Genomic DNA, 27,182 nt, shown 5'->3' with positions numbered 1-27,182 from the left:
TGAAAGTCATAAATCGCTGGCATTTCAGGAATACTGCAAGGAACACGATATTATATTACTTAATTTACTACCTTATTCTTCGCATTTAATTCAATCACTCGATATCGATTGTTTTGGTTTTTTAAAGTATTCATATAGTCGACAAATCGAGAACTTTATCAAGGCGCATATCACTTATATTACCAAAACCAAGTTCTTTCAAGCCTTCAAAGCTATATATATCGAAGCAATATCTATATCAAATGGTAAAGCTGGGTTCCGCGAAGCTGGGCTAATCTCATTTAATCCGGAAATTGTACTTTCAAAACTAGATATTCGAATAAGAACTCTATCAAATAGATCAATATCAACCGATCCTGATATATAACAATCTCAAACATTTCACAATCCAATTGAAGTTCTTTCTCAATCCATTTTAGTGAAAAGTTGTATTGCTCAACATCAAGGGAGCTTATTTACTCCAATATTTAAAACAGTTGCAGCTTTAGCTAAAAATACAGAGCTCTTAGTTCATACGAATACGCTTTTAGCTGTTAAGGTTCATAGTCTCCGCAAAGCAAATGAAGCACTTAGTAAACGATGGAGAGCTAGAAAAGCTTTAATACGAAAAGGAGAAGTACTTTCAGTAGAAGATGGGCATGATATATTAGAACAAGAGAATGTAGAAGATCAGATACAATGTGATGAATTTACAAATGGTGATTCTTCAGCAAGGAGGCAAGCTACTATACGACGATGTAGCAAATGTGATAGTGCTTCACATAATGCACGAACTTATCAATTAGATCCAGCATTAGTTGATTTTTGAATTGTATGTAATTTAATTCTAATTTATAGTATTGTTGTAATTTTATTTCAATGGAATGTGGGCAATTGAGGTAAAAGTGTACAGGGTCCTGATATGTACAGGGTCCTGATAAACCACGTTACCTGAGGTTTCTTATATAATAAGGGTTGGAGGAAAGCAGGGATTTCCGTCACACCTTTTTTGGATCATTCTTTTACACTAAAAATAACGATTTTCAATTATTATTATCTCAACAATTAATTAATTAAATCAACTGAAATTTTCATTATATATTGATTGTATAAATATTGATTGATGTTAAAAGGAATAGAAGTTACCGGTACTAATCACGTGTCGTGATTAGTAATACGGTTACCTAAACAGGCTAGATTAGACGAACCATAAGCAGGCATATTGGTCCCCTCCGAGGATACCAAGAGGAGATTAATATGCCTACAGACGTAGTAATATAGTCAATATAGAGGTGTTGACCTCCTGGGATCTTGGCAGCATATGCATATATAGTACATATGCATATAAGGAGCAAACAAAACTCAACTTTTAATTCATTCTTTCCTTTTTGGTATACTGTTTGTTTGCTTTCAATATTTTGATTTCAAAGCACTTTAATTCCGAAGGCTGAATACCCAACCTATTCCTTCATTTTTTTGAATATATGCTCGCAGCTTAACTGCTTAGCTAGAGAATCAATCAATTCAATCTGATACTCTTTCTAGTCTCAAGAAACCCAACAGTTATGAGCCCGGTGCTGACTTTCAATTAAACATCCTGCACAATACTTGATTCACATATACCGAAACTCTACGATACCTTCAAGTTTCACTCTTTTAAGAATTACCTTACGTAGTGTGGTTTCTATAAAACCCAAACCTCGATAATTCTGACTTTATTTCTTCAATATGACTACAGGCGATAATTCAACTAAAATCATCCTTTCCTCACCAGAGGATTGGAATAGTTGGATTCGAAATGTTCAGCGTATTGCAGAATCCGGCGGCATCAAATGCTGGGTATACCTTGATCCCACTACAACAGTTGTACCTATACCAGAGTTGCTAGATGAACCAGAGCTACCCACAGTTGATGAAAATGCTTCTGGAGAGCTGTTATTGATAGGGCTTTAAAGCAATATCAGATGCAATTAGAGAACTATCGTATCAAGAATACCAAGTACGAGAAAATCAACAAGGCCATTTCAGAGGTTCTCAAGTACATACTTTCATCAATTAACCGCAATTGCGAAAAGTTTATTAGTACCACCAGTATCACAGCACCTCAAGTGCTTGCTAATTTATGCAAAAGGCTAGCATCAACTGATCGTGCGAGAGAGCTTACCGTCGTAGCACGATACAATTGTGTAAAGCAACCCTACAAATCCAATCAGGATATTTATGAATGGTTGAACGAATGGGAACTCATCTACACTGAGGCTAAAACTCTCAATCTGCCAGACGTCGATCGAAATCGAGCTGCGTTCGACTTTTCTACAGCCCTTATGAATCACAGCTCCTCTTGGGCAACTTCAACTCTGTTGGAGATCACCAAAAAGCTCAAGAATCAGCCTGAAGAAACGATTGATGTGTACGATTTAATCGAAGACTTTCGAAACTACACTCGACTCACACAGGCATCAACTACTTCAACCTCTTCTACGTCATTTGCAACCTATAAGGATGGGAATAAAGATAAAAAGGAAGGAGAGAGAACCTGTCTATGTGGCAAGAAACATCTATATGAAAAATGCTACTATCTATATTCGGATAATCGACCAAGGAACTGGAAACCAATCGATGCCGATATTGAATACTTCAAGAAGTTCTGGGGAAGGCAATCAACAAAACGAAGGAACTGGTTTGTTCGTAGACATGAAGGAACTAAAGAACTTCTCAAGCTAGCAAATCTCTCTGGGATCCAGCATGGAAAGGAAACATTGACTAATCCTTCAGAATCTGAAAAAGAGAAAAGATAAGGATCTTGAGGCTTTTCTCACTAAACAAAAGTCCTACCTACAACAATGCTAGCATCCTTCACAAATGAGCTAATTGATAGCGATTCCGATACCCATGTCACCAACTCTCTACACAACTTTGTTCTTGAAGAGTTTGGAAAGCCATCCGATATGATAAGCGCTGGAAGGGACCGATTCCAAATTGAAGCATTCGGTACTATCACTATGTTGATCAATACACCAACTGGGCCAGGGCAAATAACCTTAAAAAGAGTGGCGTACATCCCAGGGTTTCTTACAAACCTAGTCTCTCTAGCTTTACTCTCAAAGAAAGGTGTACATTGGAACACTGAACACCCAGATGTCCTTACAAAAGAAGGCATTGCATTTATTACTCTGAAGCAAACAGGAGACCATTGGACCCTCGATCCTATTATCCTTTCTCAGCATGCTTCGTTTGCCACCAAAAACCACACCAAATCAATATGCCGAAAGGTTACAACAACAGAGTTACATGATCTTCTAGGCCATCCTTCTCTCGAAGCCCTTCAGCACCTAGAATCAGCAACTACTGATATCATTATCGACAAAACGATTTCGACACCTTCCTTCTCTACCTGCAAAGTTTGTAATCTCTCGAAGGCTCAACAGATTATATCTCGTAATCCAAGGAAGGAGATGCCAGAGAACGGCCATGTCGGAGATCGATTGGCATGGGATCTGTTCGAGATGGATGAGGCTTATAATAATACCCGATATATCAGCCACTTCTGGTGTACGACACACAAAATACAATGGGTGTATGTTCTAACTAGGAAAACAGAGATGATCGATATTATGGATACTCAATTCTCTCTGATACAAACACAATTCGGCTCAAAGGTCCGATTCATACGCCTCGACGGTGAAACTACGTTAGGGGGCGACTTCAAGAGGATCACAGACAAACGTGGCATCATTGTCGAACGCACTCCACCAGATACACCAGCACAGAATGGCGCTGCAGAGAATGCTGGTAAAATGCTCATGGTCAGAGCAAGAGCCCTCCTCCTTTCAGCAAACCTACCACAAAACCTTTGGCCAGAAGCAATTAAAACAGCCGGTTATCTTGAAAACCGTACTCCAAAAAGAGCTCTTCAATGGAAAACACCATTTGAAAGTGCTACTGGCAATAAACCTTCGCTAGCACATCTACATCCATATGGGTGCTTGGCATATGTGCTCAACAAGCAGATTCCAAGACGTGCGAAGATGCAACCTCGTGCAAAACTGGGCTATCTTGTAGGGTATGATTCAACGAATATCTTCAGGATCTGGCTCCCTTCCATAAATCGCGTCATTCGAAGTAGGGATGTCAAATTTGATGAAACCCGGTATTATCGACCAGAAGATATAGATATTGGCTTTCTTATTAAGGATCAACTTCGGGATACTGCAGCTATTCACGAAAAGAGGGCAGAAGAGATAGAAATATCGAATCTGTTGAGTGAAGAATCAGATGAGAGTATTGGTGATATAATTGTAGTTGAAGGGCCATGGAACTTACAACACAATCGCTTAAACGAGCGACCAACGAATGAAAGCTCTTCAAACAAGACGGATGATGGTATTCCAACCAATGAGGGGGTTCCTCAAACTAACCCTCAATTGCCAACGCCTAGAGCAACCTTATCACCAGAAGCACTTACAAGACAATCTACTGGAGATGTTCCTATACCATCATTACCGGAGTCAGAACTCTCATCTTCCCCATCATCATCGTTAAGTCAACATGATATCATCACTACAACATCATCTCATAATACAGCACCTTTGGCAGAGCAAATACGTGCCGATATCGACGTATCCCATATAATTCAGGGTTCTAGACGTTCACAAAGGAAAGAACATCATGCTGCAGCACTTTCATCACTTCCTCAACTATCCAGCTACTTTGCAGCATTTGCTATCGGAAGGTCTAAATTACGAACTCCTAGATTACATCAAAATGATCTACCACCTCCACCTCGATTTTATCATGAGCTAGTACAGCATCCATATGCTAGAGAATTCCAAAAAGCATGTGAGGATGAGATCAACGCTCTGAAAGAACGTAAAACCTTCGAATACATCGATATATCTACAAGAGGACAAAAGCCTTTACCATTACTCTGGGTTTTCACTTATAAATTCGATCAAGATGGTTATCTCATCAAGTTCAAAGCAAGAATCTGTGCCAGAGGAGATCTTCAATCAACCGAAGAAGAGACATACGCTGCAACGCTAACTTCACAAATTTTTAGAGCTATGATGGCTATCGCTGCAGCTTTCGATCTTGAGATTCGACAATTTGACGTTTCCAATGCTTTTTTACATGCAACATTAAGGCAACCAATTATTTGCAAGTGCCCTGATGGCTTCGAAGTCCCAGGGAAAGTGATTTCCGTAAACCAAGCACTTTATGGCTTCCGAGAGTCTCCAGCATACTGGTATGAGGATCTGACCTACACGTTAACCGACTTTGGTCTGGATCCAGTTCCAGGAGCACCCTGTGTTTTCACCAATAGCTGGCTTACGGTTCTCTTCTATGTCGACGATATTATCGCAATTTGCAAGAAAGCTGATTTGCTACGATTAACCTTATTCGAAAACACCTTAAAATCAGCATACACCATCAAATCACTTGGAGATATACAGTTCTTCTTAGGGATTAGGGTACTACGAGATCGACAAAATCATCGTGTGTGGCTTTGCCAAGATAACTACATTTCAAAAATATCAAACGGCTTCAATATCAAACCTAATCCTCAAGCCTGTTCTCTATTGCCAACAATAATACTTACAAAGAATCCAGCAATTGTAACTCCGCAATAGGTTTTCGGTTACCAGCAGCGAGTTGGCAACATTAACTACACTGCTGTTGTGACTCGGGCTGATATTGCAAAAGCATCTTCAATACCATCAGAATTTCTTTGTAATCCATCCGCTACTCATATCAATACAGTAGTACATACATTGCAATACCTTGAGAATACCAAATTCTATATTATCATGTTCGATGGGAAGAAAGCAACAACTATTAGGAACTTTCAAATCTGAAGTGACGCCTCCTATGCTGACGATATCGATACAAGAGTTTCTTCAATAGGATATTGCCTGATACTCTTTGGAGGTTTGATCCACTTCAAAAGCACTAAGCTGAAGTCGGTGACTCCTTCCAGCACACACTCTGAAATACTGGCTCTTTCCGTTACTGCTCGAGAGCTTATGTGGTGGATACGCTTCTTTAAGAATGTTGGTTTAGATCTCGAAGAAAAGGCTTCAATTTTCTGTGATAATCGCCAAACCATTCGACTTCTTCAGCATAGTACTCCTAGACTTGTTACAAAACTCCGGCATGTTGATATACACTCCTGTTGGCTTCGCCAGGAAGTGCAAGCAGGAAGGCTACAAGTCGAATGGGTTCCAACTACTGAAATGGTTGCAGATGGTTTCACTAAACCTCTACCACCACAGAAACACACTCATTTTATCAATCTTTTGGGAATGGTTGACATTCGGTCTCAGGTTCAGGAATAACCTCATTATTAACTAACTCGGTAATCCCTGAGGGGGCGTGTTGACCTCCTGGGATCTTGGCAGCATATGCATATATAGTACATATGCATATAAGGAGCAAACAAAACTCAACTTTTAATTCATTCTTTCCTTTTTGGTATACTGTTTGTTTGCTTTCAATATTTTGATTTCAAAGCACTTTAATTCCGAAGGCTGAATACCCAACCTATTCCTTCATTTTTTTGAATATATGCTCGCAGCTTAACTGCTTAGCTAGAGAATCAATCAATTCAATCTGATACTCTTTCTAGTCTCAAGAAACCCAACAAGAGGCCTCTTCCACCCAATCTTTTAATAATTGATTTTATATAAATTTGAAGAAATCGAAAATCTTAAATAACTTTTCTGTTAAAAGGAATGACCTCACACAGGGAATAGTGGGAAGCTGATAGGGCAGAACTGAGGTAATATTGGTCTAGTAGGTTAATCACTCTTCTAAGTTCTACGGAAGTGCGAAGCTCTCTTACAGAGAGCTTCTCAATCTAGTCCTAATAGGACTAGTGCCCTGTGCACGTGCTACGCAGGAACCATTCACTTTAACATTTTCAATAAAAATTATTAAAAATGTTAAAAGGAATGACCTTACACAGGGAATAGTGGGAGGCTGACAGGGTAGAACTGAGGCTATATTGGGCTTTTATATGAATCACACATTGTCTCTATTCTACAGAAGTGCGAAGCTCTTCTACAGAGAGCTTCTCAATCTAGTCCTAATAGGACTAGTTTGTTACGAGGTTGTCGTCTAGATCACGTGGAAGTGCTCTAGTCTCTCGAGGTGGTTTATAACTAGGCGTCAAGCAGGGACTTAAAGTAATGACAATAATGCAATTCGTAACTAATAGTAGAGTATACTAAATGATTGATCTTGAGCACGAAGCTCTACACAACGGAAACCATCCTGATTATCTAGACCTTCGTCCTCCATTGGATCTCTTGGATACTGAGAGTTTGTGGACCTTCGATTCGTATGGACCTACGATTCGTATCCCTGAATATGCAGGGTCCACCACGTGACTTGGATCAGACTATATGTCTGTGCTTGCTGAAGGTGGGGAGACTCTACGAACCGATTACCATACAATTTTGTATGTGAATCGGTTTGCTTTTCCACGGGGTCTGAGCTCATATGGACAGGTTGACTGTTACTACGTAACACTCTATTGTATAGCACCTCTCTTTTGGACTATCTTTTAACGTGGTTTATCAGCGAGCGGGCCATATCACCGAGCGGGCCACTTTTACCTCAATTTATCATTTCAAACCCATATTATTTAACAACAATTAAATCAATTGATTGAAACTATCAAGAATCTAATAATCTAGGATCTATTATACTATTCTGACAAGTTCTTGAATTATGACCAGTCTTTCCACACTTACTACAGCATTGACTAGTAGATGATTCCCTATTAAAATTTCCCCCATTTTGACGCTCGTCGCGTTGAATCTGATTATCAACCTCTTGTTGTGATAATATATCTTCAGCTTCTTGTCCAGTAAGTACTCCTCCATTACGTAGTTGAATTTTTTTAGCGCGTCGACGTTTACTTAATACCTCATTTGCTGTTCGAAGCATACGATTCTCAGCACTCAAAAGTGTAACTTCATGTGCTAATCTCTCTGTACCTTTAACTAAAGCTTGTACAGTCTCAAATATAGGTGTAGGAGAGCTTGATTGATGACGAGCTATTCGAGCTTTTACTAGAGTTGATTGTAAGAGAGCCTCAGTTGGATTATGAGGGGTTTGAGAGATCCAGGAGTTGGTAAGTTCCAAGGAGGTAGATGGAGGGGTAGAAGTACGAATCCTAATATCTAGTTTTGAGAGTATAGATTGAGGATCGAATGATATTAGACCTGCTCCTCGAAAACCAGCTTTCATATTCTGAATAGTAAATGATTGTAAATATGCAGTTTTGAAGACTATAAAGAATTCAATCTTGGTAATATGATTGATATGAGCTTTGATAAATCCTTCAATTTGATAACCATATGAACGTTTGAGTACGCCAAAACATCCAACATCGAGTGGTTGAGTTAAATGACTTGAATGTGGTGGTAATTTGAGGCATATAATATCATTTGATTTGCAATATGATTGAAAAGGTATTGATTCACAGCTTTCGTGCCCATCCAATACTAGCATTCGATATTTGCCCTTCCTTTGACGAATAGTATGTTTATCGAAATGCTTTAATTATTCTAACCCTGTCTCATTATTCGTCCATCCATTGGAAGTAGGTTTAATAGCCCAATCCGTAGGAAAATCGGTTTCGGTATACCAATTGGAAAGATGAACTTGTCCTTGAACTACCAGAAATGGAGGTATAGTTTCACCCTCTCCATTGCCACATATAATTGCCGTAGCCCACTCTCGATTGCCTGATTGTATTGCCTTGCTTCTGCCATTTCGTTCAGCACTAGTTACAGCCATTCCAGGGCATATTATACCCATCATGAAGCCGGTTTCGTCGAAATTGTAGAAATCGGAATCGACAATACCATATTTCGCCTGTATATTCGATACCAATCGCAACCACTCTTCAATAAGCTTGGGGTCTTCGCAGAGAGCTCTTTGAAAATCATAAATGCGATTAAAACACGTCTTTAATTCTGGGCATCGTTTAACAAAGCGATAAGCCCAGAGCTTTCCAATCTTCTTCGCACCCCGCGATTCGAGAATATAATTCGCCATATCTTCTACACCATTTAATTTAGATGCAAACCCTCTCTCATCCATATCGATTATATACTGGATAAGCACTTCCTCTTCTAATTTGGTCAAATTATGACCATTTGCTCGAGATTCGATACGAGGGGTAGTACCGTCCATTCTGCGCTGAATCTTTGTACGCGGGATATTATATAGCTTAGCAACCTTCCGAATGCTTAATTTTTGGTCTTTATTGATAGCTTCGATAGCTAAAAGTATTCGACCTTCTTGATTATTCGATTCCATAATATTTTGTTGATAAATCGCGTATTGAAGTTGAAAGATATAAATTGAGGTAAAAATGGCCCGCTCGGTGATATGGCCCGCTCGCTGATAAACCACGTTATACCAAAAATAACAATTAATAAAACTTAAAATAACTTGCCAATAAAAATTATCAAAAATAAATATTAAATTCTTTTAAAATATTTAAATTATATGTTACAACGGTATTCAGTTACGACTAAAACCCGTATCACATGACTAAACAAGGGGTCACGTGGTCCCACTCGTCCCACCGATTTAAATCGAGGGGAACGGTGGGAAGGCCTCCCACCGATCCCACTGATTTATATCGAGGGGAACGGTGTGTTACGAGGTTTGCCGTCTAGATCACGTGGAAGTGCTCTAGGCTCTCGAGGTGGTTTATAACTAGGCGTCAAGCAGGGACTTAAGTAATGACAATAATGATAACGTGGTTTATCAGTATGTGCACCATATCAGCATGTGCACCACTTTTACCTCAATTATTATCTTTCCACTTCAATACGCGATTTATCAACAATCTATAATGCAATCGAATAATAAAGAAGCTCAAATACTCTTAGCTATCGAAGCTATTCGAAAAGATAAAAAATTAAGCATTCGGAAGGCTGCAAAGCTATATAATATATCGCATACAACACTTATCCGCAGAATGAATGGTTTAACCCCTCGTACGGAATTTCGACCAAAAAGCCATAATTTGACTGATTTGGAAGAGGAAGTACTTATTCAATATATACTCGACATGGACGAGAGAGGATTTAGTCCTCGAATAAGTGATGTGGAAGATATGGCGAATTATATACTCGAAACGCGGGGTGTGAAGAAGGTTGGAAAGCTCTGGGCTCATCGCTTTGTGAAACGACATACAGAATTAAAGACGCGTTTTAATCGCGTTTATGATTTTCAAAGAGCTCTCTGCGAAGATTCAGAGCTTATTGAAAGATGGTTTCGATTGGTATCGAATATGCGGGCCAAATATGGTATTCTGGACTGCGATTTCTACAACTTCGATGAGACAGGTTTTATGATGGGACAAATATCATCACATATAGTAGTAACTAAAGCTGATCGATGTGGAAGAAGCAAAGCTATACAACCAGGCAATCGGGAATGGGCTACAGCGATTATTTGTGTTGATGGAGAAGGTCACAATATACCTCCGTTTTTGATAGTAAAAGGCGAATACCACCTCTCAAATTGGTATACCGAAGGCGATTTACCATACGATTGGCTTATTAAACCTACTACCAATGGATGGACAGATAATGAGACAGGTCTTGAATGAATTAAGCACTTCAACAAACATACTGAAAGTAGGAAAGTGGGTAGATATCGAATGCTAGTGCTTGATGGGCATGAAAGTCATAAATCACCAGCATTTCAGGAATACTGCAAGGAACACAATATTATATTACTTAGTTTACCACCTCACTCTTCGCATTTAACTCAACCACTTGATATCGGTTGTTTTGGTCCTTTAAAGCGTTCATATAGTCGACAAATCGAGAACTTTATCAAGGCGCATATTACTCATATTACCAAAACCGAGTTCTTTCAAGCCTTTAAAGCTGCATATATCGAAGCAATATCTATATCAAATGGTAAAGCTGGGTTCCGCGGAGCTAGGCTAATCCCATTTAATCCGGAAATTGTACTTTCAAAGCTAGATATTCGAATAAGAACTCCATCAAATAGATCAATATCAGCCGATCCTGATATATGGCAATCTCAAACACCTCACAATCCAACTGAAGCTCTCTCTCGATCTACTTTAGTGAAAAGTCGTATTGCTCGGCATCAAGGGAGCTCACCTACTCCAATATTTGAAACAGTTGCAGCTTTAGCTAAGGGTACAGAGCTCCTAGCTTATACAAATACGCTTTTAACTGCTGAGATTCATAATCTCCGTAAAGCAAATGAAGCACTTAGTAAACGTCGAAGAGTTAAAAAAGCTTTAATACGAAAAGGAGGAGCACTTTCAGTAGGGAATGGGCATGATATATTAGAGCAAGAGAATGTAGATGATCAGATACGACGCGACGAATATACAAATGATGATTCTTCAACAAGAAGGCAAGCTACTATACGACGATGTAGCAAATGCGGTAGTACTTCACATAATGCACGAACTTGTCAATTAGATCCAGCATTAATTGATCCTTAGATTGTATATAATTTAATTCTATTTTATAATGTTGTTGTAATTTTATTTTAATTGAAAGATAATAATTGAGGTAAAAGTGGTGCACATGCTGATATGGTGCACATGCTGATAAACCACGTTATGCAATTCGTTGTTACGTCCAAAACGATTAGTATGTCACATGACCATAAAACATGTGATGGAACGGTGAGGAACGAACGTTCCTAGGAACAACCAGGAACGCTCGTTCCCAGGAACGACGATTCCTAGTTAACCATAGGCACGAAGGACTATATAATCAAGATGGATTTCTTTTGTATAGAGCTTCGTGCTCAAGATCAATCATTTAGTATACTCTACTATTAGTTACGAATTGCATATCCTTATTGTTGTTACTTAAGTCCCTGCTTGACGCCTAGTTATAAACCACCTCGAGAGCCTAGAGCACTTCAACGTGATCTAGACGGCAAACCTCGTAACAGTAAATCCTATATAAATCGAAAATCAAAATTTCAACCTTCAAAATCTCAACCAATAAAATCGTGAAAAATCTAAAATTTTCAGGATCTATTTATAACTATAGAATGATTCTGTAATTAAAATTTCAATCGATTTCATTTATTAACAAGGTCGAACGTGAGCGACTGAGAGATTTCATTGGCCAAGTGATAGACTCCGCACGAGGATCTCCCGCAGTTATCCCTATGAGAAGGATGCCGCAAGCAAAAATAATTAGGGTTCGGAACTATCCGACTTAATGGGGGAACCACGGTATACCCTAGCTGGAAAGTTTATTGGATCGTCAAACGCATCTAAGCCATCTAGACCTCATACGACACAGTGCATCCCAATCATCCAGAAAGCCCTGGCACATTCATTCCAAGGCTGATTTGGTGGGGAGACTCCATGAGTTAGGCTGAAAAGTGTAATGCATCGTCAAACGCGTCTAAGCCAACTAGCCATAGCGCCCTAATCTTCCAGAAACTCTCTAAATTCCTTCCAAGACCACAAGAACCGAAAGATCCAAGTTGGCGGGAGAACTACGTGAAGCTTGCTGAAAGTTTAATGCATCGTCAAACGCTATTAAGCCGCCGAGGCGCAAGTTGCGCTATACCTCAATCTCCTTCCTGTCTCCAGAAAACCTTCAATTTCTAGACCACAAGACCAAGCATGTCAATGGCCAAGTTGCGCCAACGAAAACGTGTAAATGCCTCAAGTATCTATCGCCGTAATTATCTCACCTCCTGCAGGAAGACTGCTTTCTGCCGGGCAAAGTTGCGTGAACTTTGGAAAGAGAATCACGTGATAGAATGGCTCCGGCTCTTGATGAAACGGCACAGGAGGCAAAAGTAACGTGCAGATGCAAAGCTTTGAACTTGTCGCGCGTACACAGTCTTTAGCGTGACAACTGATGAACCATCAGTGAGGTCTTTTCACCGATGGCGTGTTTGCACTTCGATTAACGTTTCATCCTTAGCGAATGAACTTGTCTTCCATGCCAGTAGCAAGATATTTTCCACATTCTCCCGACCATCACCAAAGACTACAAGAACTTCATTTCAAATTATCCAAGTTCATGCGTTCTCTACAATGCCAAGTAAATAACGAACCCTGACTTTTCTGCCGGCGCGTGTTTGGCACCGTTTGCACTTCGATTAAAGTTCTATACTTAGAGCAGTCTCTCTCTCGATCATCAAGCAAAAGTAGGAAAACTTTATTTCAAATTTGCTATGTTCATGCGACCTCTACAGTGCCAAGTACCTAGCTATTCCCGGGAAACTCCCATCGGCGGCGTGTTTGGCACTGTTTGTACTTCGATTAAAGTTTGGGGATGGCTCTGTCGTTGATGGCCAATGTCAGAGAATACGCTGAGTATAGCACTTTATTTCGAGTTTGTGCCCAATATAAGCGAGATACTAGTTGTTATTTGGATCATTGAGACGAACTAAACATGGATGCTCAATTGTAGGTGTAATTGCGCATTTACATTAGGCATATTTTGAGCCTCTCGTCTGAAAATTGGGGATTCTGCTGAGAGGCTAGGCGTTTGGCTATATTTCATGTCACGATCAAACCAGCCAAAATCCAGAGATTATCATATTTGTTCGATCCCTGCTTGGTGCGTCTGAATTATCAAGGATGACTATAGTAGATGAAAGATATGAGGATTGGAGATTATATAAACCTCTCCTGTTTCCGTTCAAAATATCTTAACATCATATTCACACAATCATTCTACTCTCACTTTCACTTCCACATTCACTTCCACATTCACTTCCACACTCAAATCAAAAACACATTCTCTCTTTTTTTCAAGAAAATCAACCACTCACTTCCATCAAAATGAAGTTCTCCCTTGCCACCATCATTGTATGCGCTGCCATTGCAAACGCAGCTGCCTTCCCAGCTCCAGAAGCCGCAGTCGGAGACCCAAACGCAGTCATTGCACCTTCCGTTGAAACTCATTTCAGTGGACAGGTATATAGAATCATTCCTTGGGTATTATGTGCATTGCTAATGATTTAAAAGTTCGATACCACTGGAGCTTTAGTCGCCAAGGAGGACAATGAAACCGATCAAGCACTTCAAAAGCGTATTGCACCAGTGGTAGTCGTCGCTGGAATTGCCGCAATCAAGGGCATTGCCATCTTGACCAAGATCGCCGTTGAAATTGGACAACAGACTATCGCCAACCTTGGGAAATGGAATGAGGTGACTATCTTCCGACAAAGAAATTGTTTTGATACTAATCTACTTTCCAGACACGTGAGAAGTTCACTCAAGCGACTACTCTTGCGATGTGGAACAGAAACCCGGATTACAACAAGTTCCCTGCTGTTGCCTGCTACAACAAAGGTTATCATCTCCGAAATCCTAGTGGTCAGGATGGAAGAGTGTCTGCCAAACTTTCTCTTGGTATGCTCAACACTGAGTAAGTAGTCTATACAGCTTCGATTCGGAGCTCTCCTCTCAACTATTCAATAGCTAATAATTCTAGCTACGATTGCTTGTATATGACTGGAAACAACGCGTTCTATACCCATAACGAAGGTGGATATATCAATGTAAGAAATCAATACTGCAATAGATAAAATCATCATACTAACAGGCATCTAGCTTTCCTACAGATATAACGGAGGCCGATGCACATTCGACAAGCGCACCGGTGACTTGACCTGCAGATAGAGAGTTTAAAGTTATAGCTCTGTGCGACACCTATATACGATTGCCTTTGTATAAAAACTAGAGGCTGCTTTTGGAAACATGGGCTAGGTGGTCACCTAGTGCATTGTTTCGTCACAGATTTTTGTTCTGATTGGATGTTTTGCTCGTTTAGACCTTGCTTTCATGCCTCTTTTTGTAATGTTCTGTCTAGTTAGTTGAATTGAGCTCATTTCTATAAAAAAATTAGACATTGTGCTCGGTACTTTGAAAAGCAATGATTGATGGGTTTATTTGTTTCATCTTCGATGGAGGAATGTGCATTAACTCTTGGAACAAATGTCCCATGACACTTGCTTATGGAAGAACAGCAGAGTGGATCGGCTGGCATAGCCGGTAATTTATCCGTGTTGGTATGTCATATGACCAATCTCGGAGGGGGCTATACCTATTCACTAACCCCTTCCCTTTTGGTATACCCCTTCTTTTAATATACCTCTTCTCTTAATATGCTCTTCCTTTTCAATCTTATAGACATAAGCTGCCTTGGTTATCAACTAGAGTGTTTACCAACAATCAAATCTTGATCAAATAATTTTTAATTATACTTTACCAGATCATATTAATAGTAGATAATTAATAATTCCTTAGTCCTCTCTATAGAAACATAAAATCAGTAAGTAACAATGACATTAAATATAACTCTTATAGCACTAATAAAACGAGTATTATTTCAAATCTCGTTGCACAGGGGCAAATTCTCAATCCGTATACTATTCACAAATATTATCATTAGATTCCTTTCTAGATCACACAACATATTTTGAAGAAAAATTATTTTTCGAAATACACCCTTTTTATATCTCATTTGCACTAAACAAATCAGCATCAATCGAACGCAATTGTCCCCAAAGAAATTGAACCAGTAGTTGTTGTGATACTGTCGTCGACGTCCAAAACACGTGAAACCACGCTAAAACGCGTGAAATTTTCACCCCCTTCATCAATGACGGGGACCACTCAATCGAACTTCCCAAAAGTGATCTTAGGCACTCCATGCCAAGTGAACCACACTGAACAAACCCATGAAAGAGACAATAGCCCGCCATTCATCCTTTCCAGTCCTACCCCCTCCCAACCCTTCAACTTTCAAACCCAACGCAATACCTTGAGCTCTGATGATCCATTCAAATCACCAATCAATCGCCCAACGTTCCAATTCAATAACAAACGAAGACGACAACCCAGCCACTCAGAATCCCATATCAACTCACCAAAAGAAGCTATCCAAAAAGCTAGAAGTCTACTCATTCTAGCTGCCTCCCTGGAAGAGGATACCGAAGAACAATCGAAAGTCCTAGACTTAATCGAAATATTTCGTGAATATCTTGAAAAAGGAAAACTTACAAAAGCCTCAAATATCATCACATCACAAATCTCCCATCTAGAAAATGCTACCAAACGGATCGAAAAGCAAGCCAACCACCTTTCAAACCTTCCCAATCATACAATTCCCCCTACAATAAACACCCCTGGAACCAAAGCCAGCTATGCCACTATCACCAAAACCTCAGGAGAATGGAACCTAGTTACAAAGGGAAAACCCACAAAACAGAAAACTACAGAACAAAAGGAAGAAGCCCCAAGCAAACGACTAATCCTCATCAAACCCCTTATTTATCAACCACACTCTTTTACACCATTAAATACAAGGAACAAAGTCAACGAAGCCTTCAAGAAAGCAGGAATCAATGGACCAATCATCTCAGCTATCACTACTACAAGGAGCGGCAATTTTATACTAACCACTAACAGCCCTTTCAATGCACAATTCCTGATGGAAAAGAAGGAAATCTGGGACAAAATCCTTGATGCCGAAAGAATACAAATCGATAAACCCTGGCATAAAGTCATCATTCACAAAATCCCAATTCAGGAATTCTCAGGTCTGAAAGGTATGGACCTAACGTAAGTCATGGCGTAATGCGTCTAATGGCGTAATGCGTCTAATTGCGGGGAACCACTCTATTAAAATCTCAATTACTCAACAATCAACTATAATACAATCTCCAATATCACTTTCAGATTCATCTTCAACTTCTTCTCCAATATCCTCTTCAGTTTCAGTCTCATATTCAATTACTTTCCCTTTCCCTTTTCCTTTTTTCATTGTCTGTACTTTAGTAGCTTTTTCGGCTTCCACTACTGCATCACATAATTCTTGCGTAGAAATATGAAAATGACCCTTCAAAACTAGTCTCTTTCCTTTCTTACGTATCGTACGTTTCTTCATAATAGCTCGTAAATTATTCGCATCGTGTTGGTGAACAATACTTTGAGCTCGAAGTTGCTCACTCCCAATCGTCAATTTTCGAATGTATTGACGAACCGGGGTTGAAAGAGTTGTATCATTTTCAATTGTTGAATTTAAAAGGTTATTTGCTGTTTGTAAGATTGCTACATCCGGGGGTGAGCTATTGACGAAGACTTGATTAAAAATATCAAATTGGGTTGGTTCTTTGGATATTTCGACTTCGGGGGTAAACTCTCGACCCAGTGTACGGAACACTCTCTGTGGATTAAATGGATGTAACCCAGCTCCCCGCCATGCCGATTCGATATTTTGATGATGGCATACATCGGCTCGAGCTTTAATATATGCCTCCATCCATTCAATCTTTTGTATTCGTACAAGTTGAGCTTGATTCAAATCAGAAAGTGCTGCGGTGAGCCGTTTTTTCAATGGACCGAAAACCGCAACATCAAGTGGCTGAAGCAAATGCGAGGTATGAGGAGGAATTATAAGAAGTACAATTCGATTTTGAAGGCAGTGAGCTATAAATCTTCCACTAATATGAGAATCGTGGCCATCGCAGATGAGAAGCCGATATTTGCCATCTGCTTTTGTACGAGTTGCAGGTTCGAAAACGCGTTTTAGCTATTCTAATCCATGAAGATTGCTTGTCCAGCCCTTTGTATTTGCTGAAAAGAACCAGCTACCAAGAACTTCCTTCGGAATCCAATTTTGAAGGACGTTTTTACCTTTAAAAATCCCGAGTAGTGGAAGAATAGATCCATCCGCACAAATACACTCTACCATTGAAATCCACTCTTGACGGCCTGGATGTGCTTGATGTTTTGTACGAAGTGTAGAATCGATAATAATTCGGGTTGATTCCATTGTCCCAATTGAATGTCCAGATTCATCCATATTGTATTCGTCTTTCTTCTCAATTCCATAATCCTGAATCGCTTTTTGATACGCGTCAAACCAAGTACTACATGTTTCCCTGGTTGCACTATCCATTCTTACAGATTCAATTCGACGGCCAATAACAACTGTAAGATGAGGATGTCGTTTGATAAATCGTGGAACCCATTCATAACCAAGAAGGTGTTGTGGTGGGAGTTCAAGGGAGTCAAATGAGGGGCAATCCAAATTATAAGTCCGTTTTGAACGTAACTCCTCAGCCAATTCTTTTAACAACTGATGGCCTGGTGAATAGCCGCTAATTGTCAATTGCTTTATCCACTTAAGAAGTACATTCTCTTGTACAGCAGAAAGTTTCTGTTGCGATTGACGTGCTTCAGAACGCGATGAACCCCCTTTGACGCGTCGCGTCACAGTATCTTTAGAAAGCCCCAGTTCTTTTGCAGCTTCATATGAAGACTTATACTTTCCATTTTGAACTCCTAATACTGCTTCAGCAAGTCGAGATTCCATTTCCTGCACTTTTAAACTTTTTCGACGGACCATTGTTGAATTGTTGCTTTTTTGATGGGGTGGTCCCCCACAATTAGACGCATTACGCCATTAGACGCATTACGCCATGACTTACGTTAATCAAAGAGGAAGTCAATACCTTCAACCCAGGGCTCAGTATCATGGGTACTCCTTACTGGCTTACTAATGCCTCCAAGAGAGCCAAACAACAAGACGGAGCTCAAAACCAGACTACTCGGCCCCAAAAGCTTATAGAGTTATCGCCCTACTAAATTGCCTTGGCAAGATAAGTGAAAGAATTCTGGCTCAAAGGCTTAGCTACTTAGCGGAGACTACGCAATTACTTCATTACTCTCAAATGGGTGGAAGACAAAAGAAATCAGCCATCGATACAGCAATCTTACTCACTACCGAAATCGAAAGAAATTCAAGATCCAAGAAGAAAACCTCAACTCTCTTCCTGGATGTTAAAGGCGCCTTTGATCATGTATCTATGAACAAATTATTAGATATCTGCAAGAACCTAAACCTCCCAACCAGCCTAATCGCCTGGATCTCATCTTTTTTGAAGGAAAGACTACTCAAGCTCTCATTCGATGGCCAAATTGAAACCTTCAAACCGATCAATACCGGGATCCCCCAAGGTAGCCCTATTTCGCCAATCCTCTTCTTAATTTATATTCGAGATCTATTCTCAGCAAATTCGATCAAATATCTCTCATATATAGATGATATAGCTTTAACAACATTTTCAACATCCTGGAAAAAGAATATCATCTCCCTCGAAAGAGCAACTAAACAAATATATGCTCTGGGCAAAGAAAATGCTATTCAATTTGATCTAGCGAAGACGGAACTAATACACTTCTCTACATCCAAAGATACGAAGACAGCCTCAATCAAGCTTCCGAACGAGGAGATAATTCAACCCTCAACACTAGTCAGATGGCTAGGCATATGGTTCGACCCTGGCCTCAGTTTCAAACAACATGTCACAATCCGAGCTACCCAGGCTAAAACCTCATTCTACCGAATGGCTGGACTTGCTAATTCTGAAAAAGGCCTTAGTCCCAAGGCAATGAGATAGCTCTATATGGCATGCGTCACCAGCATAGTTGACTACGGTTCAATTTTATGGTGGAAAGGGCAAAACCAATTCAAGAAAATCCTTCAATCCTTGCAAAACCTCGCCCTTCGAAAAATCCTAGGAGTATTCAAAACCTCACCAATAAAGCCAATGGAAATAGAAGCCGCATTGTGCCCTCCAGAAGTAAGGCTAAATGCTGGAATCAAACAATACGCATTCAGATTATTGAAAATCTCCCCTTCTCATCCTGTCAATTTAATAGCTACAAAGCTGGCTACAGAAAAGGAAAATCAAGATGTAGTTGCAACCCCTCAAAGAAAGCAAATAAAACCTACTCAACTCGAAAAGATCAAAAACTCAATCCAGAAAGACTTCGATCCCCTCACTTTGGAAAGAATTCATCATTTCTACTTCCCTCCTTGGAAGAAGGAAGTTCCATATAGAGTCAATATCAGCAAATTAGGAAAAGAAGAAGCTGCGATGATCCACAATCTGGCTTTCAAATATAGATGCAAAAATACCATTACCATATACACTGATGCCTCATCCACTCTAGAGGGAATAGGGGTTGGGATCGGGATAGTAGTCATCTTACCAAATGGCCGAAACTCATATCAAGAGACTATCAATATAGGCGTGAATCAGCTTGTCTATAACGGTGAGCTTCTAGGAGTTACTAAAGCGATCGAATACGCAAATTCAATAGCTCAACCAGGAAACAAGTTCAAGATATACTCAGATAATCAAGCAGGATTATTCCGGCTGAAAACCCCCTCCGATTCACCTGGTCAATCATGCCAAATCAAAGCTATAAAAGCTGCGGAAGCTATTCAAAATAAAGGAGCCGAAATCTCTCTCAATTGGGTCCCTGGACATACATCTGTACAAGGAAATGAGCTAGCTGATTCTCTTGCAAAAGAGGCGACCAAAATACCATCTTCATCTCACGAAACCAGTTATGCCTCCATTGGAATGGATATAAAAAGAATGAAATCAGAGAACTGGATAGCCATCCTTAACACTAACAACTTTCATCAACCATCGTCAACATATTCAAGAAACTACCCCTGGAAGATCAGCTCAAAAATCAGAATTCCAGGAAACATCAAAAGAAGCACAATCTGTGCTCTGTTCCAACTCAAAATTGGACACGGATATTTCAAATCTTATTTGAAACGATTCGGTATCTCCTCTAATGACAATTGTAGATGTGGGGGAAAGGAATCTCCTGATCATCTTCTGCTCAGTTGTCCTTTATATAAAATGGCAAGGAAAACCCTCAATAAGGATAACCCCACAGTCCGACCTACCATGAAATATCTGCTTCATACTAAAGCAGGAATCATCAAGACCCTCGAATTTATCGAGGCAACGAGAATAGCCACCAGATCATGGCATCTCAATAGAATGCATGAAGAAGAAGAGGAAGAAGGCGGAGAAGAAGGGGGGTGGACCGGAAGATTGTGATTGAATTGATCAATTATGGCCAATTTGGTCAATTTGGTCAATTTGGTCAATTTGGTCATTTTGGTCAATTTGGTCAATTTGGTCATTTTGGTCAATTTGGTCAATTTGGTCAACTTGGTCAATTTGGTCAATTTGGTCAATTTGGTCAACTTGGTCAATTTGGTCAATTTGGGCAATCACCCCAATGTCAAATTTCATTACATTTCATTTGTTATTCCTCTTACTTGAATACGAGAGTATCTGTAAGGCGGGCTTGGTTCCCTAGTATTAGTTTTCACTTCCCCCATTCAAACATTAGAAGATTGAGGCTTTCAATCTCCCCAACCTGTATTAGCTACGGTCGAATAAGGCCAGCCACCCTCCATTTACTATTGTTAGAAGCCTACAAAGCTCCTAGCCGTCTTAGATAGTCATAGACTCAGTGTAGACGTTAATTTAATCAATCAATCAATCAATGTACCAGAAATAAATACACACTAGAAGGACCTGAGTACCAGCAGGGAAAGCGGCTCAAACTCAGATCGGCAAATCGAATGGGACGAAGTATCAAGCTGTGGACAGAGAATGAATTATTGTCGATGAATCACTGGATCGTCGGTTCGTGAAAGATCGAATTTTTCCCAGAACAACATAATAGAAATCCGTATTTGCGTCCGAGATGATACCGCAGGAAATCCGAGGAGATGTGTCGAGCGTTCCTGACGGAAAAATCCAATATCCGCAATTCTGTAACTACTCTGCCCAATTCCATACGGGTTTGCCCTGTAGATCATTTAACCTTATCTTGTAGGGTCGAAATATCTCCCTTTTGTCGATGTGCATGTCAATACGAGACTATAGTTCTCTTTACATCTAGCTTTTCGGTGTTTGGTGGAAAGGAATATCAAAAGTGGCAATTCGTAAATGTTTTGAACTGCCGGATCATCGTTCATATGCTGCAACTTCATCAAACAACAAACACGGAGTTACCGAAAGAAAAGACAAGTCTTAAAATCCCCAAATTCAGTTTTGCTGTGCAGCTATACCGACATCAATGATACTAAGTTCAATACCAGGAATACGAGTCAATCTTCGTCAACTTTTAGTCATATCCGATTTTTTTGACATTTTCTCAAATTCTCCTGTCTCATCAACTCATAAATCTCGTGGAGCTGTCTTCAACCTAACGTTAGAAACGGTCATAATTGATGAACAAGCCACCGCTCGATCTTTTGGGACTGTGAGCAAGGCAAAAACTTCGGACGCTACGATATCATTGACCCCACTAGTGGATTGTGGGTAGCCTCGGTGTACCGTGTGTTCCCGTTGTGGATAGCCATGTCATAATTGCATGACTTTGGATGGTGTTATAAATTTATGATGGAATAAATACGATGGATAAATCATAAGTTATCTATTTTCAGAACACGAGCCAGAAATACGAGGAAAAATGTCGATCCTTATCGGTGATCGACATTTAGGTTTAGTGTTTCGCAACTTCAGCCCCTTTCAAGGCGCTAGCGAATTGACAGATGACAAATCTGTCCTTTGTACCTGAAAATTGTATAGATTTTCCCAGTGACTTTAACCGACGATGCATACAGATATGAGTAAATAAAGCTATGCTACGGTTAAAGGAAAAGTAATCCTCTTGAATCCAAGGAGGTGGCTGTTCAACCGGTACATAATAATTCATCATGATGGGAAAATTTAGACTTCTTCTTTTTGTTCCATCTAAATTTCTAGAAAACACCTTAATGGATCGAATTTGACAGAGCATGAAAATACCGTTGTCATTCTCTGCATCATGTGTGGAGTAATCCACTTTAAATCATGGAACCGCTCCAAAATTTTGATTTCCGCATTCAATGCATATATAGACAATTGTGTCAAGTCTTCAATACGAGCAATATACTCTATAATGATAGGGTCCGGTTGATTTTGTACAAGCCGCATTGCAAAGTCGTATGGAAAGGAGAAATGGTGGTACCATCTCCCACACCAAATTTTGAAAGTAACCGTGCATTCTCCCCATTTTTTCGGCTACTGGCATTGCAAACCCGATGAAGTCATTGCTTAAGGCTGTTGTTCTGTATATTGAAAGGGGCGACAGGGAGAAAAGACATGAATATATAAGTGTCGAGGAAGTTCACAAAAATAATCTATCATCAACACATCATCTCATCACATCAATCAAACACATTCACTCAATCTTTTAATTCATTCACTCTATACTTTTAAAGTAATACCAATCAACAACAATCAAAATGTTCTCCAAGACCTTCATCGCCGCTCTCTTTGCCAGCTCCGCTGTCGCATCCCCAGTCGCTGCCCGCTCTGCAAGCGATGCCTTTGGCCTCATTTCCATCAAATCCGGCTCCAACCTCCAAAACCAAGCCATCAACGCCTTCCAAGGTGGTCTCTGGATCGGAAAAGAACCTTCCTCATACTGCCCACTGACTGAGGGCTGCCCTGGTATGTATTAACCTTATGAGTTCAAATAATCATATAATTAACAAATACAAAGACGGAAAATACACATCATTTGTCGCTGGAGCTGACAACACTCTCTTCTTGAACACCGAGGTTCCAGGTGGTCAACAAGTCTACCTTGCAGACAGCTACGCTGTTTCCTATACCGTTCCTCACTCCGCCGACACCCACGGTGGAAAGGTCTCTGGATTCACCTACACTGCCGGCGAGGGTAGCAACTTGGGATCATTGTCCTTCAGCACCGAGGGATCCGGATTTGTTGCTTGCGCCACTGAAGTTGGTGTCTACCAAGTTTTCATTACCCCCAACGGAGAGGGTACTGGAAACTGCACCGGTATTGCTGTCGCCACTGTTCCAAACACTGTCGCTGGTCCTTCCGCCTGGGAGTACTAAATCTTGAGAAGGGGAAGAGTGGAGGGGAGGAGATTTGGGGAGCGGAGGAGCGCAGGAGACAGGGCATGAACTTGTAAACATTGTTTTCTGATCAGTTCTTCAGCGACATTGTGACCTTTTTTGTTTATTTAATTATCATATGCATGCTCTCCATTCCTTAGAGCATGTACACATTTACCTAGAATAGAATAATCCCAAAAATTTACTTATAAACTCGTTTTATTGTTCAGCTTTTATATAAGAACTATCAAACTGAATCAATCTTTAGTATGGCTTGAAATTCACTTATGCATAATCAAATTGAATATTCAAGATGTTGTGTCATTGAAAGCTGTCATCAGCTTAAACTTGACAGAGAAATTGAAACGAAGGAATTACCATGACTTAATTTTTTCTATTCAAGCAATAATGGTCTCTCGCTTGAGATACGTGTATAGTTGTTAATAATAATCTTATAATATGATTATTTTCTTATATAATTTCAATTAGCAAAATATTTTACCCGAAACCTTTACAGACTTCAATAAATGTCTTGTTCGACGGCAAACCTGTCTTTCCCTATGTTCTAGGCATTGAATGTTCACCAACTTCTAACTTTCGAATAGTACTTGACCAGTTTACTATATTAGCTGAATCTAGAATCGATTTGCAAATTTCGTAAACAATCACACCAGACAATAATAGGGGATGACACTCTACATAAAAAGTCCATAACCAGTTCCAAATATCGAATTGTCGAAGCATTGCCAATAAATAAGAGAAACAAAAAACCATTTTGATGAAATCGTAGAATGAGAGCTTTAATAATAGCTTGAAATGTGACACAGAATGAGTGGGCACAATAAACGTGTTCCACAGGACCCAGGTTTTTAAATTATACGACCACAATACCTTTAGCCTACAAGCGCTTGATGAAGTCTCGATTAACATGTATTTTTCTTTATATTCAACGCTGTATCTATATAATTAGATGAATGCTATGATGACCATATAAGCTGTAGCTCGTGCCACATTGTGTAAAATATTGTATCTCCATCCTTCACTATAGATAATAAAAATATTCCTGTAATTCCATTTCGCTCCTATAAAGATTTTGTTGGTACGAGAAGGATACGGAAGACGTAGCACCCACGGATTATGTAGGTCCTGTATGTCTAATTGTATTCTGTCTAAAGAGCTAGCTACATATTGAAAGTAGTAAGTCTTATATAGACTTACTAAAAGAGCTAGTCTCTTTCGCGTTCGCTTAGTTCTTTATTACAGTAGTAATTGAATTGAAGTCATTCACTTCGTTCACACAGATTTATCCACTGCTAGGTAAGGCATCTCTGGTTTGCCGTAAGAAAAAAATACATATACCATTCGCCGAACCACCCAACCAAACCACCTGGTAAATAAATCAAAATCAGATATCAAACTTTGCTCTTCGCATTGTCACCAGCCGGCTGCTTGAGGATAAGCTTGAGTTATAGAGGAGCAACAATCTGGCCGTCCTCTGATTCCTCTACTCCTTCATCATCATCTTCCTCACTAAAATGTTCCACCACTTTATCCGTTTGCTTGACTTTCTTGGTAGTAGCAGCCTTGCATAGTCTCTTCTATCAACTCTTGGATACTTTCTTGGTACTTGATGCTTGAAGCTGTTCCTGCTAAAGACTTTCTTCTTCCTTTTCTCCATCAAGCGTCAACTCAAGCTCAGCGAAACTTCGCTTAAGCTTGTTGATCTCTCTATCGAAACCAAAGGATTCCGTTGATCTTTCACTGCGTCTTCTCTTAACTGCGACACTTGGAGATTCTTCATTGATTGATCGCTTCAATGACTAAGATGGTGTCCTCTCTTTCTCAATTGACGATGTTGGATACATCTGATCCATTCGAGCCATTCGCTCAATACACCCTTCCGCTAACTCGAGATGATCATTTTCAGGTTCTGAAGACATTGGTCGTTCCCGTGATTCATCATCGAGTGGGTAGGACAAGTCGGATGGTTGAGAACCCATTACTTCTCCTGGCTCATCAACATTCAAGCTTGCCTTAGCCGACACAATTTCATCTCCAACAATTTCTTCATCCCCCTTCTTGCCTTCATCATCCTCTTCATAATCCTCATCCTCCTTATTATCACCCTTCCCCTTATCGTCGCCCTCCTCCTCCCCTTCCTTCTCATTATCATTACCCTCACCCTCTGCTTCAATTCCACTTTGATCCGCTTCCTTGGCCTTAGGTTGACGAACTAAGAATTTGTTAATTTATGATGCTTTGAAAGAGTTGAAATGAATAAATAACTCTACATACCAAAATCCTCTAGCTTCAACGCATCCAAATCCACTCCTCCTTCCTTCATAATTCGTAGTACCTTTCTCGCAAACATTCATACTTCACCCAATTTGTTTTGACCAGGCCAGAAACTTGCCAGAAACTTACCAGAGTCAAACGTGATTTGGATATCGTTAAGCTAGATCCCTATACATAATCTGCTCTCATCTCAACAATGCAGCGATCATCTGTAATTAATAAAGTGTCACAATCGATCTTGTCTAACAGAATCTTAAACCACGCGATATCCTTTGTAATGTTATGGGGAATTTTGTTCCATTCCTCTACATCCAACTTCATCTTATTACCAAGGTTTTTGGCATTGTTCGGTTTCTTCTCATTTTCGATCTTATAGTAGACATTCCGATCGCTAACCACATACACCTTCATAGCTTGGAGATAACTATATATAATTAGCATTACGAAGAAATATAATATATATTAGTATTCACTTTTCTTTTGTTAGCTATATCTCACTGCAGTTATCCTTAAACAGTTTCTGCTTGAAATTGCTTATGAATCTATACATTCTCGTTGTGTTATAGAAATATACCGAGTTTTTGGGGATGTACCTGTTATTTTTGCTGGCGACTTTTATAGTCTGCAAGTTCTGATGCGGAGGGTTTGGTGTTGTATTTTCGTCTTTTGGAGCAATTTTTCTCGGAGAATCAACTTTAGACAAAGGGTAATGAAGTTATAAGGACTTGAATTATAAATGATGAGTGGGAAATTGGTCTTGGACTAATAAGAATGGTAAAGGCTCAGTGGAACGATTGTCGACTCGAATCGATCCTGAAGAAATGCTAAAGTAGTAATAGTACCTAGCTGAAAAAGTCCTGATTGAATGGTGTCTTTTTAGAGGGGTAGGATATGAGGTATTGGAAGTGAGAAGCGAGATACAAGAAGCGAGAAGTGAGAAGCGAGAAGCAAAAAGCAAGAAACGAGATATAAAGAGGGTATTTGGTATTCACTTTCTAGAGCGTTAGGATAGAATAAGGTAGGAATCTTATATTTGTCTAGATCGATAAATGGGAAGGATTAGAAAAAGAATCAAAGAAAGAGACCTTGTAGGGTTGGTGTTGACCTCC

General features: G+C 39.8%; 11 protein-coding genes across 11 annotated transcripts; 7 read left to right on the top strand and 4 right to left on the bottom strand.

Moving 5' to 3' along the window:
• Positions 1 to 1,707: 1,707 nt before the first annotated feature.
• On the top strand, positions 1,708 to 5,609 carry SS1G_12370 (hypothetical protein; the record flags this gene model as incomplete). Its single annotated transcript, XM_001586336.1, has 4 exons — positions 1,708 to 1,818; positions 1,944 to 2,017; positions 2,111 to 2,659; positions 2,858 to 5,609. 4 exons carry the CDS (start codon positions 1,708 to 1,710, stop codon positions 5,607 to 5,609), a joined length of 3,486 nt encoding a protein of 1,161 aa, XP_001586386.1.
• Positions 5,610 to 7,510: 1,901 nt separating this feature from the next.
• SS1G_12369 (hypothetical protein) lies at positions 7,511 to 8,232 on the bottom strand (the record flags this gene model as incomplete). The annotated part of the gene is made up of 2 exons (XM_001586335.1): positions 7,511 to 7,536; positions 7,734 to 8,232. The coding sequence occupies 2 exons, from the start codon at positions 8,230 to 8,232 to the stop codon at positions 7,511 to 7,513; spliced, it is 525 nt and encodes a 174-aa protein (XP_001586385.1).
• Positions 8,233 to 8,547: 315 nt separating this feature from the next.
• SS1G_12368 (hypothetical protein) lies at positions 8,548 to 9,309 on the bottom strand (the record flags this gene model as incomplete). The annotated part of the gene is made up of 1 exon (XM_001586334.1): positions 8,548 to 9,309. One exon carries the CDS (start codon positions 9,307 to 9,309, stop codon positions 8,548 to 8,550), a length of 762 nt encoding a protein of 253 aa, XP_001586384.1.
• Positions 9,310 to 9,853: 544 nt separating this feature from the next.
• Positions 9,854 to 10,615, top strand: SS1G_12367 (hypothetical protein; the record flags this gene model as incomplete). The annotated part of the gene is made up of 1 exon (XM_001586333.1): positions 9,854 to 10,615. One exon carries the CDS (start codon positions 9,854 to 9,856, stop codon positions 10,613 to 10,615), a length of 762 nt encoding a protein of 253 aa, XP_001586383.1.
• Positions 10,616 to 12,643: 2,028 nt separating this feature from the next.
• Positions 12,644 to 13,078, top strand: SS1G_12366 (predicted protein; the record flags this gene model as incomplete). Its single annotated transcript, XM_001586332.1, has 2 exons — positions 12,644 to 12,822; positions 12,874 to 13,078. 2 exons carry the CDS (start codon positions 12,644 to 12,646, stop codon positions 13,076 to 13,078), a joined length of 384 nt encoding a protein of 127 aa, XP_001586382.1.
• A 738-nt stretch (positions 13,079 to 13,816) lies between these two features.
• Positions 13,817 to 14,659, top strand: SS1G_12365 (hypothetical protein; the record flags this gene model as incomplete). The annotated part of the gene is made up of 5 exons (XM_001586331.1): positions 13,817 to 13,951; positions 14,003 to 14,185; positions 14,236 to 14,405; positions 14,472 to 14,538; positions 14,591 to 14,659. The coding sequence occupies 5 exons, from the start codon at positions 13,817 to 13,819 to the stop codon at positions 14,657 to 14,659; spliced, it is 624 nt and encodes a 207-aa protein (XP_001586381.1).
• A 253-nt stretch (positions 14,660 to 14,912) lies between these two features.
• On the top strand, positions 14,913 to 16,607 carry SS1G_12364 (predicted protein; the record flags this gene model as incomplete). Its single annotated transcript, XM_001586330.1, has 3 exons — positions 14,913 to 15,031; positions 15,287 to 15,311; positions 15,522 to 16,607. The coding sequence occupies 3 exons, from the start codon at positions 14,913 to 14,915 to the stop codon at positions 16,605 to 16,607; spliced, it is 1,230 nt and encodes a 409-aa protein (XP_001586380.1).
• A 72-nt stretch (positions 16,608 to 16,679) lies between these two features.
• Positions 16,680 to 18,392, bottom strand: SS1G_12363 (hypothetical protein; the record flags this gene model as incomplete). Its single annotated transcript, XM_001586329.1, has 2 exons — positions 16,680 to 17,470; positions 17,678 to 18,392. The coding sequence occupies 2 exons, from the start codon at positions 18,390 to 18,392 to the stop codon at positions 16,680 to 16,682; spliced, it is 1,506 nt and encodes a 501-aa protein (XP_001586379.1).
• Positions 18,393 to 19,452: 1,060 nt separating this feature from the next.
• SS1G_12362 (hypothetical protein) lies at positions 19,453 to 20,913 on the top strand (the record flags this gene model as incomplete). Its single annotated transcript, XM_001586328.1, has 1 exon — positions 19,453 to 20,913. The coding sequence occupies one exon, from the start codon at positions 19,453 to 19,455 to the stop codon at positions 20,911 to 20,913; it is 1,461 nt and encodes a 486-aa protein (XP_001586378.1).
• A 2,246-nt stretch (positions 20,914 to 23,159) lies between these two features.
• Positions 23,160 to 23,778, top strand: SS1G_12361 (hypothetical protein; the record flags this gene model as incomplete). The annotated part of the gene is made up of 2 exons (XM_001586327.1): positions 23,160 to 23,367; positions 23,420 to 23,778. 2 exons carry the CDS (start codon positions 23,160 to 23,162, stop codon positions 23,776 to 23,778), a joined length of 567 nt encoding a protein of 188 aa, XP_001586377.1.
• A 1,466-nt stretch (positions 23,779 to 25,244) lies between these two features.
• On the bottom strand, positions 25,245 to 26,149 carry SS1G_12360 (predicted protein; the record flags this gene model as incomplete). Its single annotated transcript, XM_001586326.1, has 3 exons — positions 25,245 to 25,371; positions 25,687 to 26,011; positions 26,074 to 26,149. The coding sequence occupies 3 exons, from the start codon at positions 26,147 to 26,149 to the stop codon at positions 25,245 to 25,247; spliced, it is 528 nt and encodes a 175-aa protein (XP_001586376.1).
• Positions 26,150 to 27,182: the final 1,033 nt, after the last annotated feature.

This window comes from Sclerotinia sclerotiorum, genomic scaffold (genome assembly GCF_000146945.2).
Source record: "Sclerotinia sclerotiorum 1980 UF-70 scaffold_21 genomic scaffold, whole genome shotgun sequence".
Lineage (NCBI taxonomy): Eukaryota > Fungi > Ascomycota > Leotiomycetes > Helotiales > Sclerotiniaceae > Sclerotinia > Sclerotinia sclerotiorum.
Note: the sequence above shows the minus strand (reverse complement) of the source record. Positions and strands in the feature narration are given on the sequence as shown.